This window comes from Leuciscus leuciscus (genome assembly GCF_965113295.1).
Source record: "Leuciscus leuciscus genome assembly, chromosome: 22".
Lineage (NCBI taxonomy): Eukaryota > Metazoa > Chordata > Actinopteri > Cypriniformes > Leuciscidae > Leuciscus > Leuciscus leuciscus.
The window spans coordinates 31,224,646-31,239,270 of NC_138746.1; the positions used below are offsets into that span (position 1 = coordinate 31,224,646).

Genomic DNA, 14,625 nt, shown 5'->3' on the forward strand with positions numbered 1-14,625 from the left:
TGTTTGTTTGATTTGTGAATGGGGTTTATTTCTGCCAGTTGCATCTGCTTCAGTCATCCATTGTTTTGCTCTCCTATAGACTCTAGATCCTTATGACAGACCTTGGGCAAAATCAGAGAGTGAAAAGAAACACCCAGCTGGAAAGAAGACTTCAAAGCCAGCCAAAGGTAACGCCTTTATAAGACGGAATTGTTTGTCATAAAACACATTACGTTAAAGATAATGTGGTGCATTTGGTTCAACACATGCAACTATAATGAACTGGAATCATTAAGTGGAATCTGAGGATCAGTGAACCAGAAACGTTAAATTCTTCGTGATTCCTTTCCCTAATGGGTGCCATGTTGATCGCAGTGATAGAAACTGTAGTTTTCTTGCAGTGTGCCTCATCATTGGAACAGAGCAAGGGTAAATGACCAGCCATCAAAAATCATTACACACTATTGGTAGATATTTAATTCTTGTTGCATTCCCTCTTCTAGGCTCTGAGTTCTTGATCCCTGTGAGGGGATTCTTCTGCCAGCTATGTGAAGAGTTTGTTGGTGATCCCATTTGTGCTGAGGCCCATGTCACCTGCCATACTCACAACGAGAGATACAAGGTAACCATCACATATGATATTCATAATAGCTTTGATTAGGGTTGCGATATGACTGCAATTTATTCATTTGTTTGACCAGATGTGATTGCCTCATATGTGTTTGATTTTGTCAACAGACAAAAATGTATGAAAATCCCCTCTATGAACAAAGGAGGAACCTGGACCGTCAGGCTGGCTTAGAGAGCCAAAAGAGTTCAGAGCACAAACGAAAACGTGAAGACGACGATCAGGAAATGAAGAAATCCAAACACACCAAAGGAGGAAAAATGTCAAGTAATGAAGTGGAGACAAAACCACAGTACAGCAAGGAAGAGGAGTACAAGAACCTCAAAGAGAATGATAATAAACTTAAGGAGAAATACAAGAAAGAGGATACAGATAAACTGAAATACAAGGAGGATGATGAGAGATTCAAGATGAAAGAGGAAGAGAGAGCGAAGTATAAAAAAGATGACGATGAGCGAAACAGGTTCAAGAAAGAAGAGGAATCAACGTATAGGTACAGGAAGGAAGAGGGGGAGAGATCCAGGTATGAAGGGGACAGATTTAAAAACAGAGATGATGATGAACATGGTCGGTATAGAGAAGAGGACGACAGATATAGATTTAGAAAGGATGACGAGAGGGGCCGATATGGTAAAGAAGAGGAGAAGGCCAAGTATGGCAGAGAAGAGGATAAGAGATACAAATACACTCGGGAGGCCGAGGATAAGAAGTCAAAATTTAAAGATGACGATCTGGGGAAGTGGCCGAAATCAAAGTGGGACGGGGATGAAGAAAGTAACGGCAAATATGATAAAAAGGAAGATAAAACACTGCACCAGAAGGGCAAGGGTGGTTATTTCAAAGATGACCAGGAGAGCACAGGGAAGTTCAATGCTAAAGATGTGAAAGCAGAGCCAGAGAAAACCAGCGAGCCTCCTAAAGTCTTATGTGGTCCGAGCCCTGCCTTGCTTGCTAAACTTCGCAAGAAAAATGAGGATGCTGCTGGTCGGCCTGGCTTTGGGAAGTTCGGTCGGAAAAAGCCACAGAAGACAGCACTGGAGAAGGAGGCAGAGAGGATGGCGGCACAATTTTTAAAGGAAGATGAAGAGGCACCAAATGAAAACGCAGATGCTGAGTTAGATCCTTTTACCAAGTCTATAGCTGCTGCAAAATCCATTGCTATGAAATTGTCAGGAAAGGTTGTGCTTCCCCCCTCTTGTGAATGGCTAGCATACAACGAAAATACAAGTAATCCTAATCTACCACCTCCCATATCTCCTATGGTTATTAGGAAGTCTTTTACAGGTGTGCAAAATAAACCAACACCACCTGCTGCTTGTGACAAATCTGCTGGTCCTGTAACAGGAACTCAGACGGGCCCAGCGTTGTCAGCAGATCTCATCTCCAAGGCATTTAGTGGAGAAGAGGTGCAATTAAAACACACAAAGCCCTCTGTCAGCCCTGTAGATATCTTAAACGTATCCGCACCACTTCCATCTCCCACTGCAGCGCCAAAAGTGGTAAATGCTGCCCAGATGAAACCTGTTACTCCCAGTGAATGTGTTGTTACTCTTGAGTCCGATGTGGCTGCTCCCGGAGTGCCTGAGGAGGAGCAGAAGCTCACCATAATCCTTCGTCCTCCTCCTCAGCTTCCTTCCAATGCCAGAGACCCGTCCCCCAAAATGGTAAAGCCAAAGACCACTCTTGCTGCAGGAAAAGCAAAAGATTTGTATGACATTTTTTACAGTAGTAGCTCTGCTGTTAAAACTTGTGTCAGTGCCAATGTTGGTGACAAACAAGACTCTGGATTTACACCTCCAGACAGTGGCTCCAGCTTTAAAGAGTCCAACAATAAAGACAAAAGTGCTAGTGATGTTGCTCAGAGCGAAGAACCCCCCAAGAACAAGGACTCAGAAGTTGCCCAGAGAGTGGAATACGCCATGTACGTGGATTCAAGAATTGCAGAGAGAGAAGAACACCCCAAGAATGAGGACTCAAGAGTTGGCCAAAAAGATAAACCCCTCAAGAACGAGGACTCAGAAGTTGCCCAGAGCAAAGAACCCCCCAACAGGTCCTCAAGAGTTGCCGAGAGCGAAGAACCCACCAAGAATGAGGACTCAGAAGTTGCCCAGAACGAAGAACCCCCCAACAAGTCCTTAAGAGTTGCCCAGAGCGAAGAGCCCACCAAGAACAGGGACTCAGAAGTTGCCCAGAAAGTGGAATCCCCCGAGTCCGTTGATTCAAGAATTGCAGAGAGAGAAGAACACCCCAAGACTGAGGACTCAAGAATTGCTCAAAAAGATGAGTCAGACAGTGACTCAAGCTGTAAAGAGTCTAACAATAAAGACAAAAGCGCTAGTGATGTTGCCCAAAGTGAAGAATCCCCCAAAAATGAGGACTCAGAAGTTGCCCAAAGCAAAGAATCCCCCAACAGGCCCTCAAGTGTTGCCCAGAGAGAAGAACCATCTAAGAACGAGGACTCAGAAGTTGCCCAGAAGGAAGAACCCCCCAACAGGTCCTCAAGAGTTGCCCAGAGCGAAGTATCTCCCAAGAGCGAAGACTCGAAGGTTGGACAGAGCGCAGAATCTCCCAACACCGTGGACTCAAAATTTGAACAAGCATTTGAGGATGCATTCTTAAAACCCGAGATTCAAAAAGAAGACAACTCAAAAGAGGAAGATCTTGATCAACAAGTGCTTAAATCTATTGAAATCTCTTTGGGGGACGTTACTGTGATGGACGTTAATAGTGTGGACACAATACAGATAAATAATGAAGAGGAAAACCCTCTGGAATCTGAGGAACCCATGTCATTCTCCCCCCTTCCTGGTTCTTTTACTGAGCAACTGAACTTGGACACATTTGAATTCAGTTTTGAGCCTTTGTAAAGGACCTTCCAAGAGTAGGTTTAGGGATGTATATGTTACCTCTGAATGTAAATAAGTGATTTTCAAGTATTCTTTGTAATTGCTTGATCCAGTTAGAATGTTTCATGTCTATTCTTAACCTTTTGGCAGGTAATGCCAGTGAAAGCGTGGACTGAAAAGCATTCATTCTGAAGTGGGTGCTGGGGAAGGAATCCCTCTAAGAGAATGAAAACTTACATCAAGTAATGAACCCTAAATATGTGTAAAAGTTTCGCTATCTTGTCAAAAGCACCTGGTGTTGAGCTACATGTTTCCGTATTTTGTTTCCAGCAGAAATCATTCCTTTTTCCCCAAAGGTAATGTAAACCATAACGAATATGATGTGTATTAAAAATTTCAGACTCTAAATCCATTTCTTCTGTTCGTTCCATTTAAATCAATGAAGATATTTTAATGCAGGAGCCACAAAGATCCAGGCTCAGAGAAGAGAAATGGTGTGGAGTTCATGCTTCAAGGACATGCATTCACAACTTTGGCCAGAAAATGTCAAGGCTTGGCCTCCGTAGTTTTATTACCCTGTGCTGTGTATTGATGGCTTTTCCTTCCGGTTTCAGTCTTGTTTTTTTGTTTTTTACAAGCAAATGTGTTGTTATAATGTTCACATTGCTACCATGATACTTTAGCATCTACAAATAGTTGGTGTAATTGCACAAGTTCTGTGCTAGCTCAAATAAATCACAGCAACCCTGTCTGTCTTTGCTTCTTATTAATATGCCTATTGCTGCTGTTAGACTTGTGCATTCTTTTCTTTCTTTTTTTTAACATTGTGCACACTTTGGGCCTCATTCATGAAACTGGAGAGAATGCATGTGTAAATAATTCATAAAACTATTCTAAGGTGATTTTCCACATTGAATTAAACCGTTTGCATAAAGCACTGTTTTATGAACATTATACACAGAAAGCCATTCTGCTACTGTTTTGTGAATGGAGCACATTGTGTTCTGTATTTAGTTATTTGCATGTGCACTAAATTTAAGTGTAGATATAAATGCTAGTTTTTATTACAAATTAAACTAATATGCTGTAACTGCTTTCGTTGAACATGAGATTACTGAACTTGTATTGCTTGTTTATATAATTGTACAGGGTTTGCATACAAATCGTTTTCCACATATGAGTAAAGACTGAAAGGAATAATTAAACTTGAAGATTAATAAGGTATTAGGAATATCACTGTTGATAGAGGGATTTTCTAGAGATATAGGTTGACTTGTTTACGTTGTGTTTTAACGACTAATATTACAGTTGACATCTGCATCCAGTGAGGAACTATAACATCAGCAAAAATGAAGCTGCTGCTGCTTACTACGGAGGTAAGTGTTTTACCTCGACTGGTTTTGGTCATTTAACGTGCATTAATCAATATAATTCATGTACATTGGTGGAACTTATTATACGAGCTAGAATAGCCTATTTAAAAGGATAGTTCATCCCAAAATGAAAATCACCATACTCCAGGTCTGCATCTCTTAACTTTTTTCTGTGTAAGAAAAAGGTTTTATTTTATTCTTATGTTTTTATATATAAATAGACCTCTATACAATGATTGTACATGGAGTCCAATGTGGACCCTAGCTTTCAACATATATTTTGTTTTCCGTAGAGTAAACAGGTTTGGAAAGACCTCTTTTTTTTTTCTTTCTTTTGGCTGTGAACTATCTTTTAAATCAACTAGCTATTTATTCACTAACGAATGGATTACGAATAGTAATATTTGAAAAATTAGTGAACAGTTACAACACTTGAGTTTGGGACCCCGAAAATTATGTTTTCTGTGTTTCAAATAAATGCTTGTGAATGAAATCGTGTTTCTGTTTTTTTTCTTCTCTAAATTGAATGTGTAGTCGTTTCGAAATCGATAGAGAAATAGGCTATATCACCAATAGATGGCACTAGATGCTTCTGTATGGATGTTTTTGATGGAATCTTTAGAAAAAATATGAAGTATTATTTTGAATGTATAATATGCATTTTATATACTTAGAAATGATGTTTTATATATGAACAAGATTTATGTAGGCCTAGTTTAAATATAAAGACTGAAACCGTGTCTATAAGCCATTATATAATGGATGCAGATGTGTACAAAGAGTGCGTTATATTTCTTTAGAGAAGAAGACCCACATGATTTAGTGAAGTGAACTATGAGTCTAACCCTGTGTTAACGGATTTTAAATGAATAAAACAATAAATAATACCCTTAATATAGTATAGCCTATCTGATGACACAGTTACTCTCAAGCTGAACCAGATGACTTCAACTGCATCAAAATTCACAATTAAAAATATTTAAGCGTTTCAGCACTTCTGCCCTATTCAACCTAAACACCCCCTTGAAGACACTATTCTGACAGGTTCACGGTCAATGTCACCAGCTAAAGCATCCCTCCCACGATCAATTCCTCTTGTGACAAATGACAATCTGCACCTTTAGATAAGTCGTCAACAACAGCTGTAGTCGCAGCCAGGACCCCGTTCGGGAACCTCAAGACCGTCTGGTTCGAGGAGCTGCCAATAGAAAAAATCCGCTATGCTGTTGCTATCTAGTTTCGTGCTTTGTTGACCAATCAGGTTGTTGCTGGTGAAGGGAGGGCGCGTGAGCTGGAGGTAACAGTGTGCGCGAGAGAGCCCGAGTGCAAGGGAAGCCTTATCACGGAGGCACGGCTAAAGACAACATTTCCAAAATGCCGAATAAAACTAAAAAAGAGAAGGTAAAGTACAGCTTATAATCATAACACATGTCTAATTAATGCGTGCGAGAATTTGATTTACAACAATTATTCTGCAGCATTTGCTGGCGTTGTTTTTTTTGTGAGTGAAGGCCGCGCTAGCCCGCTAAAAGGGCGCATTTGTGCCTGCATATCTTAAGTCAAAACACTGACAGTTACATGTCCAAAAGAATTTTTAAATAACAAGAAAGCGTTTTCTTTAGTTCATCGTGACGTGTATTTAAAATATAAATCATATATGTTTAAGGGAATGCTCTTCGGTTGCTGTTTTACCCGGTGTTTGTTTTACAGATCAGTTTTCCATAGTGAGATTATGATCGGCCGTTAATATGTGAATACAGACGTATTAGTTGACAGATTGCAGCATAAGCTGGACACGCAAACATGTCTCCTGTATGAGTCAATGTTTCAGTGGACAGGCTGTGGATGGGCTGTGGGCATCGTTATATAAACGCTCGATATATGAGTGGACAAGTTTGTCTCTTGTGTATATATGATGCTAGAGGGACCTGTGTGAACTGAAATCATTTATCATTACCACAATGACAGTCAATGTTTTGTTTATGTCATTGTCTGATTCAAAATGTAGCCTAGTTCAAATTGGGCTTTTGGTTGTCACCACCTGTCATATCAACCCTGCAGCAAGACCTGCCCATGATTTGACTTGCATATTGCAGACCATCCCCTTTTAGATGTAATAAAATGGGCTTTAAGATTGAACAAAATCAAGAGGAGCTGCATTTATGACTCATTTATTGGTTCTTTTTGTGGTCATTACAGGAACCAAGCAAATCTGCAAAAAGCAGCACGAAAAACAGTAATGCCGCTGGTGGAAAGGATGCTGGAACTGACAATTCAGAAGAGGTAAAGATGACGGTATTAAAAACAAATCAAGTCTTAAAAAAATACTATTGCTCATAATGTGTTTGACCGTAGGGCTGCCTAGTGGATGTCTTGGCACAAATACTTGCTTGCTAAGTGTTGTAGCTGGGCTTTTTCACTTTCTCTTGGGCTTTCTCTTTCACTTTTTCACAAAAATTCAATTTCATTGACTTCTACAAGGCAGTGTACAATTTGTGTAGAAATATGTGACGTAATCTCTGCACTTCCTGTTGATTCTGCTTGTTTTTTGCAGCTGTTTGTTCTGTATGTTACATAAAGACGTTTTCTTTCTTCCAAAAGCACGTTTGACTTGTCACTGGCATAGGTTTGCAGTGTATACTGTTATGCTGAGGTTAGGTAAAGCCCATGCTATCTACCTAGTTTCCAGACATCCCCCATTTCTATTTCTGCTTTATTAACCAGAAAGATTGAAGTGGCTCTTTAAGTGGTGTTTTATTCTTCTATAAAAAACAAACAAACAATGCAAGTCCATCCATCCAAAACAAGTCCCCTCTTAAAATGAGCAAATGAGCCTAGACTGTAGGCCTTTCTGTATGTTATTAAATCTAATAGCAGTAGCTTAAAATATATTTTTCAGATCAACTTAAGTAAATGGCAAGATACTGTATTGCTTCAACTGAACATAGCACAAAATTTGCACATTCAGTCGCACAAAAAATGCCCCAAATCAGTAGGCTATTTCATCATTTAAAAAAATATTAAATTATATAAATACTTGTCTACATTAATGTATCTTCATGATGTGCCTCCATGTTCATAAAAAGAAGTTTATTTCTTCAGGCGACTGATTAGTGTCCTCCACAGTTAACGTTTAGATTTCAGGCAAATAGACTTGCAAACTCTGTTTACTGTAGAGTTGCCTTTTGAATTTTTTTTAAATCATTGTTTCTGTGGCATCCGAACGCTGTCAGACTTGTTTTTTTAGACCCTAGTAAAGAAGCATTCAGTGTGATGAAGGAAAGGTTGTTTCATCTTTTATATTTTTTGCATCTTTAATGATTTGCTAGATAATTACATTTGTATGCATTTAGGGATTGAGTTGTATCCCTCCCAGTGTGTGGTTGTATTGACATAATAGCTTGTCTCTGTAAACCCTGTTAGAACTGAAATATATCACTGTTGTTCAAAGTGATACAGACAGACTCAACTGGCCGAGAGTGACGTAGCAGCGGGTGAAATTTATTGATTTGGTCTATTTTAAGTCAGACTCAGTCATGCAACCCCTGTGACTGAGGGCAGCTCTGCAATGCTGTGGGCAGGCCTCAACATGTGTTTCACAGCGGCAGTCGTTTCACACACACACACACACATACTGCTTGTTGCTTGGACAGCGAGTGTCGCTTTTTTCTTCATTAAAATCGTTCAATGCATAAAGGATTTTTCCATGAGGGCACACATAGTCGTTTCGGAAACGTCACATGCATCTCATTTAGCAATTTTCTACAGCGATCTGAACTGCTTCAGCCATGGTGTTAGTAATACATTGCGGTTTAGCATTGATTCTGTGTTCCTATAAATAAGAGATTAGCTTCGGTATTTAATCAATGTCTTTCTGATCAAAAGCTGTGAGCACACTGTGTGATTTATTAATTTTTTTGCCTCAGTTTTGCTGCCTGAGACTAATTTTGAGGATTGTGAAATATTTATTTTGTCGTAGGGCAAAATTGGCAGTCTTGGACAGCTTAGTGAGACATTCTCACTGGCGGCCGATTAATTGCCTTTGCAATTAAACTTAGCCTCACATGAAGTTCAGGCAGTGTCAAAAATATTGTTTAAGGCTACGTCTACATTAATCCGGATACATTTGAAAGATGCTTCAAAATGCTCTCCATCCATACTAGGGTTTTCAAGCGTTTTCTAAAAGTTTCTCATCCAAACTGAAACGTCGCAAAATGTTCAATTCACTTCACAGCGCATGTGTAAAAGCTCACTGAGATGATAAAGATGTAACAGATATTATAAAGCTCTCATGCTATTCTTCTGATCATTTTATTTAGCAAAATATCTCACCATTCACTGATGTGTCCAGATCGTTATTATATGTTTGGTCTAAAACGCGACTGCTCTCATGTTTTTCCACAGGACAGCAATTGCAAGTACATTTTCTGTCATCTTTGCAGGACTGCAATATTAAGAGAGTATATAAAGTAACATATTTTAGCAACAGTGTGGAAGTGAATAACACATAACAGGCACAATAGCGGTAAAACATGCATATCTATAGGTTCAATATGCATCACATGACTAAACATGCGTCATTGTTTTCAAATACTTCACTTTTCACGGTCCACACTACTACGCAAAAACAGCGTTTTTGATTTTATCAGCTTGGGAAAGCGTTTTCAAAAAGCAAAGAGAAAAAGATGCGTTTTCAAAAGAAACCGTATTGGTGTGGACAAGGCCTTAGCTAATATTTATATCACATAGTCATTAAAGACGGTTGTTGTCGCACAGTCTGCCTTGACTTTTGCACAAAATCTCACTGGGTTCATATCGTACAGCTTGACAAGCAACGTTCGTAAAGGACAGTCCCACTGTGGTAATACTGTAATTAAACACCTATGGTTTAAATGGTTTCTGTGATGCTCATCTTGCATTGAAGACATATTTATTTGATGGGTAGCTCAGGCTACTCATGAATGTTTAATGCAGGCTGAATCTAGAAATGGTAATAAGGAGGTATGTAGGTTAGGTTAGGTTAGTTGTGGATTTCAACTCCCAATAGGGAGGTCGTTTGCTTGCAGATTGTTGACTGATGTGGTGCGTTGCTTGGTGTTACAACAGTGGTTGCATAGGTGTTATACAATGTTTTGCCATTGGAAAATACTTGTTTATAGTTGTATGTATGTGTGTGTATATGTTAAATGTGGATAAAAACTACCTTCAGTTACTTTAAACATCTCTACTAGACATCATCAGTCAACAGAGGCTCACTGTAGATGTCAAAATAAATGTTCCTTTTTTGTTTTATAGGGTCGTATATGTTATTTCCTAATTAATGTGTCCAATATGAGAAAAGGGAACAATGCCAAGGTTGAATTGTTAATGACTGTGTTTCTGCTCTCATTTCTGTTTTTGTTTTTTGCCAATTTAAAAAAAAAAACTTTTTTTTATTAAACAAATTAGTTGCTGTTCCTTATTACAATTAAGCCCTGAAATTAATTTCTCATAATGGGGAGTGATTTTCACCCTGTTTTTCTCAATTATTCCAGTACATATAATCAGATGGAGCTCAATATTGCATCTGAGTTAGTTGCTTCCCAGTGAGGTGTGTGACGCAGTTAGCTGACTTAATTTCGTATTGTTTGGCAGATACTTTCTATCAATATGGTAAATCAGTTATGACGTATAATGCGGATATGGATAAATACGTTTTAATATGTATATAAAATGTAAACAAAACTGTAATTCAAGGCGTAGAGGAATACTTGTTGATCTAGTGAAATAGAAAGAGAGATGTAACTTAACAGGTGCACTTTCTTGATGATGAAGTCAGCTGTTTTAAAGACACAATAAATCTAAAGGTTACACTTTATTTTAAGGTGTCATTGTTACAGTGTAATTATATATTTAAGTACTTAGTAATATTAAGCAACTACATGTAGGCTACTTACTGTAGGGTTAGGATTTGTTTGAGGGTTACATTTACATTTATGCATTTGGCAGACGCTTTTATCCAAAGCGACTAGGGATGTTAACCGATGACCGTTTGACCGATGGTTGACCGTATCAACGTTGTCGGTAGTCGGTAAGTGATCTCTAAATTAGGCTATTATAGACAGTGGACTAAACGCTACTAAGGTTAGCCATGTCATTCCAAGATCTTTTTGTGTTAAGTGAACAAAATGATACAAAAGAGTTGTTCTGTCTGTTATTAGAAGGCACACAGTGAGTTAGACCTGCCTTGGCCGGTGCGTCTTTTACGCATTCTGAAGGTGCCTGTTTTTATCCATTGGTTTTATCGTGTTGCAGTCTATTAGGCAACATTCCGCATAAGATGGGCTTAGATTTGGAAATGCATTACATCTACATTTCAGTGGTAACAGATAAGGTGATGATGATCATCATCTTTCTTTATTATTGTTAGCACCACCTCAAACTAAAGCGGCGTCTCTTCGGAGCTGTCATTTTCTTAAATGAGCCGCGGCAATGTTTCAAATGAGCTTCTAACGCTAGACAAACGCCTTTATTTTCAACGCGATCACCTTGTACCTAAACCATTTTGAAACTAAGGAGCCATTTGTCCTCCGATTACATACAAGCTCCTCGGCGCCGCGTTTGCGGGACTCATGTTTCGCACTGTAGGGGATTTAAAAAAGGTTACGTGAGTGGAAGGGCTGTTATTTCAAATAGCGTAGCATATTTTAAACTAATCGGTTAACCGGTTTCAACCCGGCTAATGAGGCTCGGTGAAGAAATTTTTTAGTTTTCGCCATCCCTAAAAGCGACTTGCATTGCATTTCAAGGTACATTCTTATCAGTTCTTGCTTTCCTTGGGAATCGAACCCATGACCTTGGTGTTGCTAGCGCCAACGCTCTACTGTTTGAGCTACAGGAAAGCTTAGTTAGTTGCATGTAATTATGCATAATTTACTTTTATTACTATAAGTACACGTAACATATGTAACAAGGACACTGTAAAATAAAGTGTTACCAATCAAAATAGAGTTGCAAGTGTGTTATCTTTGAGGCCATTTATATTCTAGTGTCCTCATAAAGTCGACGTTCACTTTTAGAAGATGCACACATTTAAAATTCAAAGTCTTTCTCTTCCGAGGAAGCAGACCAAAAATATTGATGACTCTTCTGAGTCTTCTCGCCCTTATGGGTGTATCCAAATGTTTCTCCAATAAAATGCTCTCCAGAATGAGTGTTTCCCTTGCCTCTGACTAGCAGGACTGCCTTTTTCTTATTTGTTGCATTATTTTGTTTCTTCGATTGTGTTTTCCATGAGAAGGCACTGGAGTCTGACCCTCTGCGACCAAAAGTGGTGAAATTGCATAGAATTGGGATAATGTGCCCATTTTGATTCTGAACATTGTGTTTTTTTCCCAGGCCCAGCAGACAGCCAGCAAGCGTCCGAGCAACAGCACTCCACCTCCCACTCAGCTCAACAAAATTAAGTACTCAGGTGGGCCACAGATTGTAAAGAAGGAGCGTCGACAGAGTTCATCACGATTCAACCTCAGCAAGAACCGGGAACTGCAGAAGCTTCCCACCATCAAAGGTAGAAACGACTCCTAACAGAACATGGTCGAACACAGTTCTTCTTTCTTTGTTGAAGATTTCTTGGAAATTATCAAATGATCTGTTGTTGTGTACATATCACAGTGAATGGTGCTAATTGTGGTAACTGTTAGAGGGCAGCCTTGCATGACCCCGGAATTATTTTTAAGTCTATTATTGTGCCAGATGGAGCTGTTTTTGAAGTGCGACTTGGATTGTTTATTGCAAACTCCAGTCATATCGAAAGTATTTTATCCCTGCAAATTTGGTAATAGATTTTGGAATTCATATGGAGATGACGATTATTGTTTCTCATCTTTAGATCTTAATCTTTCTCTCTTTTATACTCCTGTTCATAGTCTCGGTCAGGAAGAATCCTTTCTCTCTGGCCACGCAGGGAGTTTAAGCACATGACAACTCGTAGACTGTAATTGGATCAGCAGTGCAAGTGTCTCTCTAAGTAGGACAGTGAAACCTTGCCACAGCTCACAATTTAGAGAGTTACGCTCTAATCTTCAATCTAATTAAGCCTGTTACTTGCAGTTCATTTCTTAGAATCTGGTGTGGATTATGCCTTGAAAAGCTTATGGTTTAATTTATTCAGCACTACGTCGTCAGCTAATGTGATGTTTTCATTATATTAGGTACTGTTTACACCTGAACATATCTATCTCAGATTGTCATCTGATCACAAGTGGTCAGCTGAGAGAGAGTCATTTAAAATCCATTTCAAATGCCTCTTGTGACCACATACATAATTTACTGCGTCATTGTGTTACCGCATGTTGGAAGTTGACCGGTTAATGCTTAGAAATGTAGCTTGAAAACTTCTGTTGTGAATGAATGACAGGAAGGGCTTCATGCTTCCTTTTTTACCCAATGAGCACATGTGCTCGTAAGCCGAAAAATGTAACTTAACTTTAGGGGCGCAATGAAAATGTCAAATAATGTAATTTTCCTTAATGAAGAATTGCAATGAGAGGAGACCAAACTATCTTATTTATTAGAATACAAAAAGTATGTGTATATTAGGGGTGGAACGGTACACAGAAGTCACGGTTCGGTTCATACCTCGGTTCAGACATCACGGTTCGGCACGAGTTCGGTACAATGGAGGGAAAAGCAAAACAAAAATGCAGAAGGCAATTTTTTTTATTGTGCATGTCTCAGGCTGTACCATCTAGTGTCATACAGTCTCTCCCCTCATCTAGCTGCAACAGCCTGTAGAGATGCGCGGATGGGCTATTATTTCATCTGCAACTGCATCACAAAACTCCTCATCCGTCCGCCATCCATCCGCACCAACGTTTTTGACCAATTTTCAAAACCGCACCCGCCCGCCATCCGCTGATTGGGCGATGCAAGGTGCTGCTGATGACTTGGTTCACCCGCCCGAATTTAATTAAAATATTATTTTTCATCACGTCATCCGCCCGATCCGTGGTTTATCCGCGGAGTCCGCGGCTGTAACCGCCAACCGCGCATCTCTAACAGCCTGCCCTGAAGTGTGTAAAGTAAGATGTAAACAAAATAAGACAATCAGCTATAAAACTGAAAATAAAGCATCTCTTATTTATGTGCGGACGCACGAGCGCGAGGGTGCACGCAGCAAAAATGTCATCATTGCGGTGTGGGCGGTCGTGCGCGTTGGGTGCGCAAGGCCACATTTCGCGTGGCGGTGTGCAATGCACGGCTTTTTAGCGCGCACGGCTCCGCATCCGAAGACGCACGACTTCGAGCCGAATCTGGCCGAGCATGTACATCTCACAGCACCGGCACCCAGTTCTTGCGTCTAAATTAGTTGCTTACATTAACAAAATGAGCCTACAATAGCAGACATAAGCCCTTTAAATAAAAATAAATGGCCATGTTTTATAAAAAGGTTCACTAAACTAAATAAAAATGTTTAGAAATGATGTAAGATAACGTTAATTTAGTTGTAGGTTACGTTCTCATATCCATTTTTTTTTTCTAATGTCACAAGGAATAATCTGGTTTACTGCTTTACACGATTCTTTTGTAGTGTGGTTTTGGTGTACTAAAGTGTTGTTTTACTAAAATAAACATTCACGAGTGTACCTTACTTCTCACCGCTGATTCCTGATGGTTTAGAGGACAATTACACCGAGTCGCACCTGTCGTTTCAAAGAATAGTACACCAGCGAGCGCGAAGTATAAATGCCTCGTCCATTTGGGGAGGCTCGCGCTGCGGAGGCAGGCGAAAGTATAAACAAACCCAGCTTAAGGCAGG

General features: G+C 39.6%; 2 protein-coding genes across 3 annotated transcripts in view; both read left to right on the forward strand.

Annotated features, from left to right (window-relative positions):
- LOC309486911 (uncharacterized protein) overlaps positions 1-4,204 on the forward strand; it is a 65,693-nt gene extending 61,489 nt beyond the window's left edge. Inside the window, exons 28-30 of the mRNA XM_082154378.1 lie at positions 80-167; positions 483-601; positions 718-4,204. Of these exons, the coding sequence (XP_082010504.1) occupies positions 80-167; positions 483-601; positions 718-3,474 (2,964 nt within the window). The 3' untranslated portion in view covers positions 3,475-4,204. The remainder of the gene's footprint in view (positions 1-79; positions 168-482; positions 602-717) is intronic.
- Positions 4,205-6,080: 1,876 nt separating this feature from the next.
- The window catches only part of ppp2r5d (protein phosphatase 2, regulatory subunit B', delta), a 52,694-nt gene continuing 44,149 nt past the window's right edge, over positions 6,081-14,625 (forward strand). The window contains exons 1-3 of one of the 2 annotated variants that reach the window (XM_082154615.1): positions 6,081-6,227; positions 7,026-7,109; positions 12,204-12,375. In XM_082154615.1, coding sequence (XP_082010741.1) covers positions 6,201-6,227; positions 7,026-7,109; positions 12,204-12,375 — 283 coding nt within the window. In that variant the 5' untranslated portion in view covers positions 6,081-6,200. The remainder of the gene's footprint in view (positions 6,228-7,025; positions 7,110-12,203; positions 12,376-14,625) is intronic. The other variant, XM_082154616.1, reaches the window with a different exon arrangement.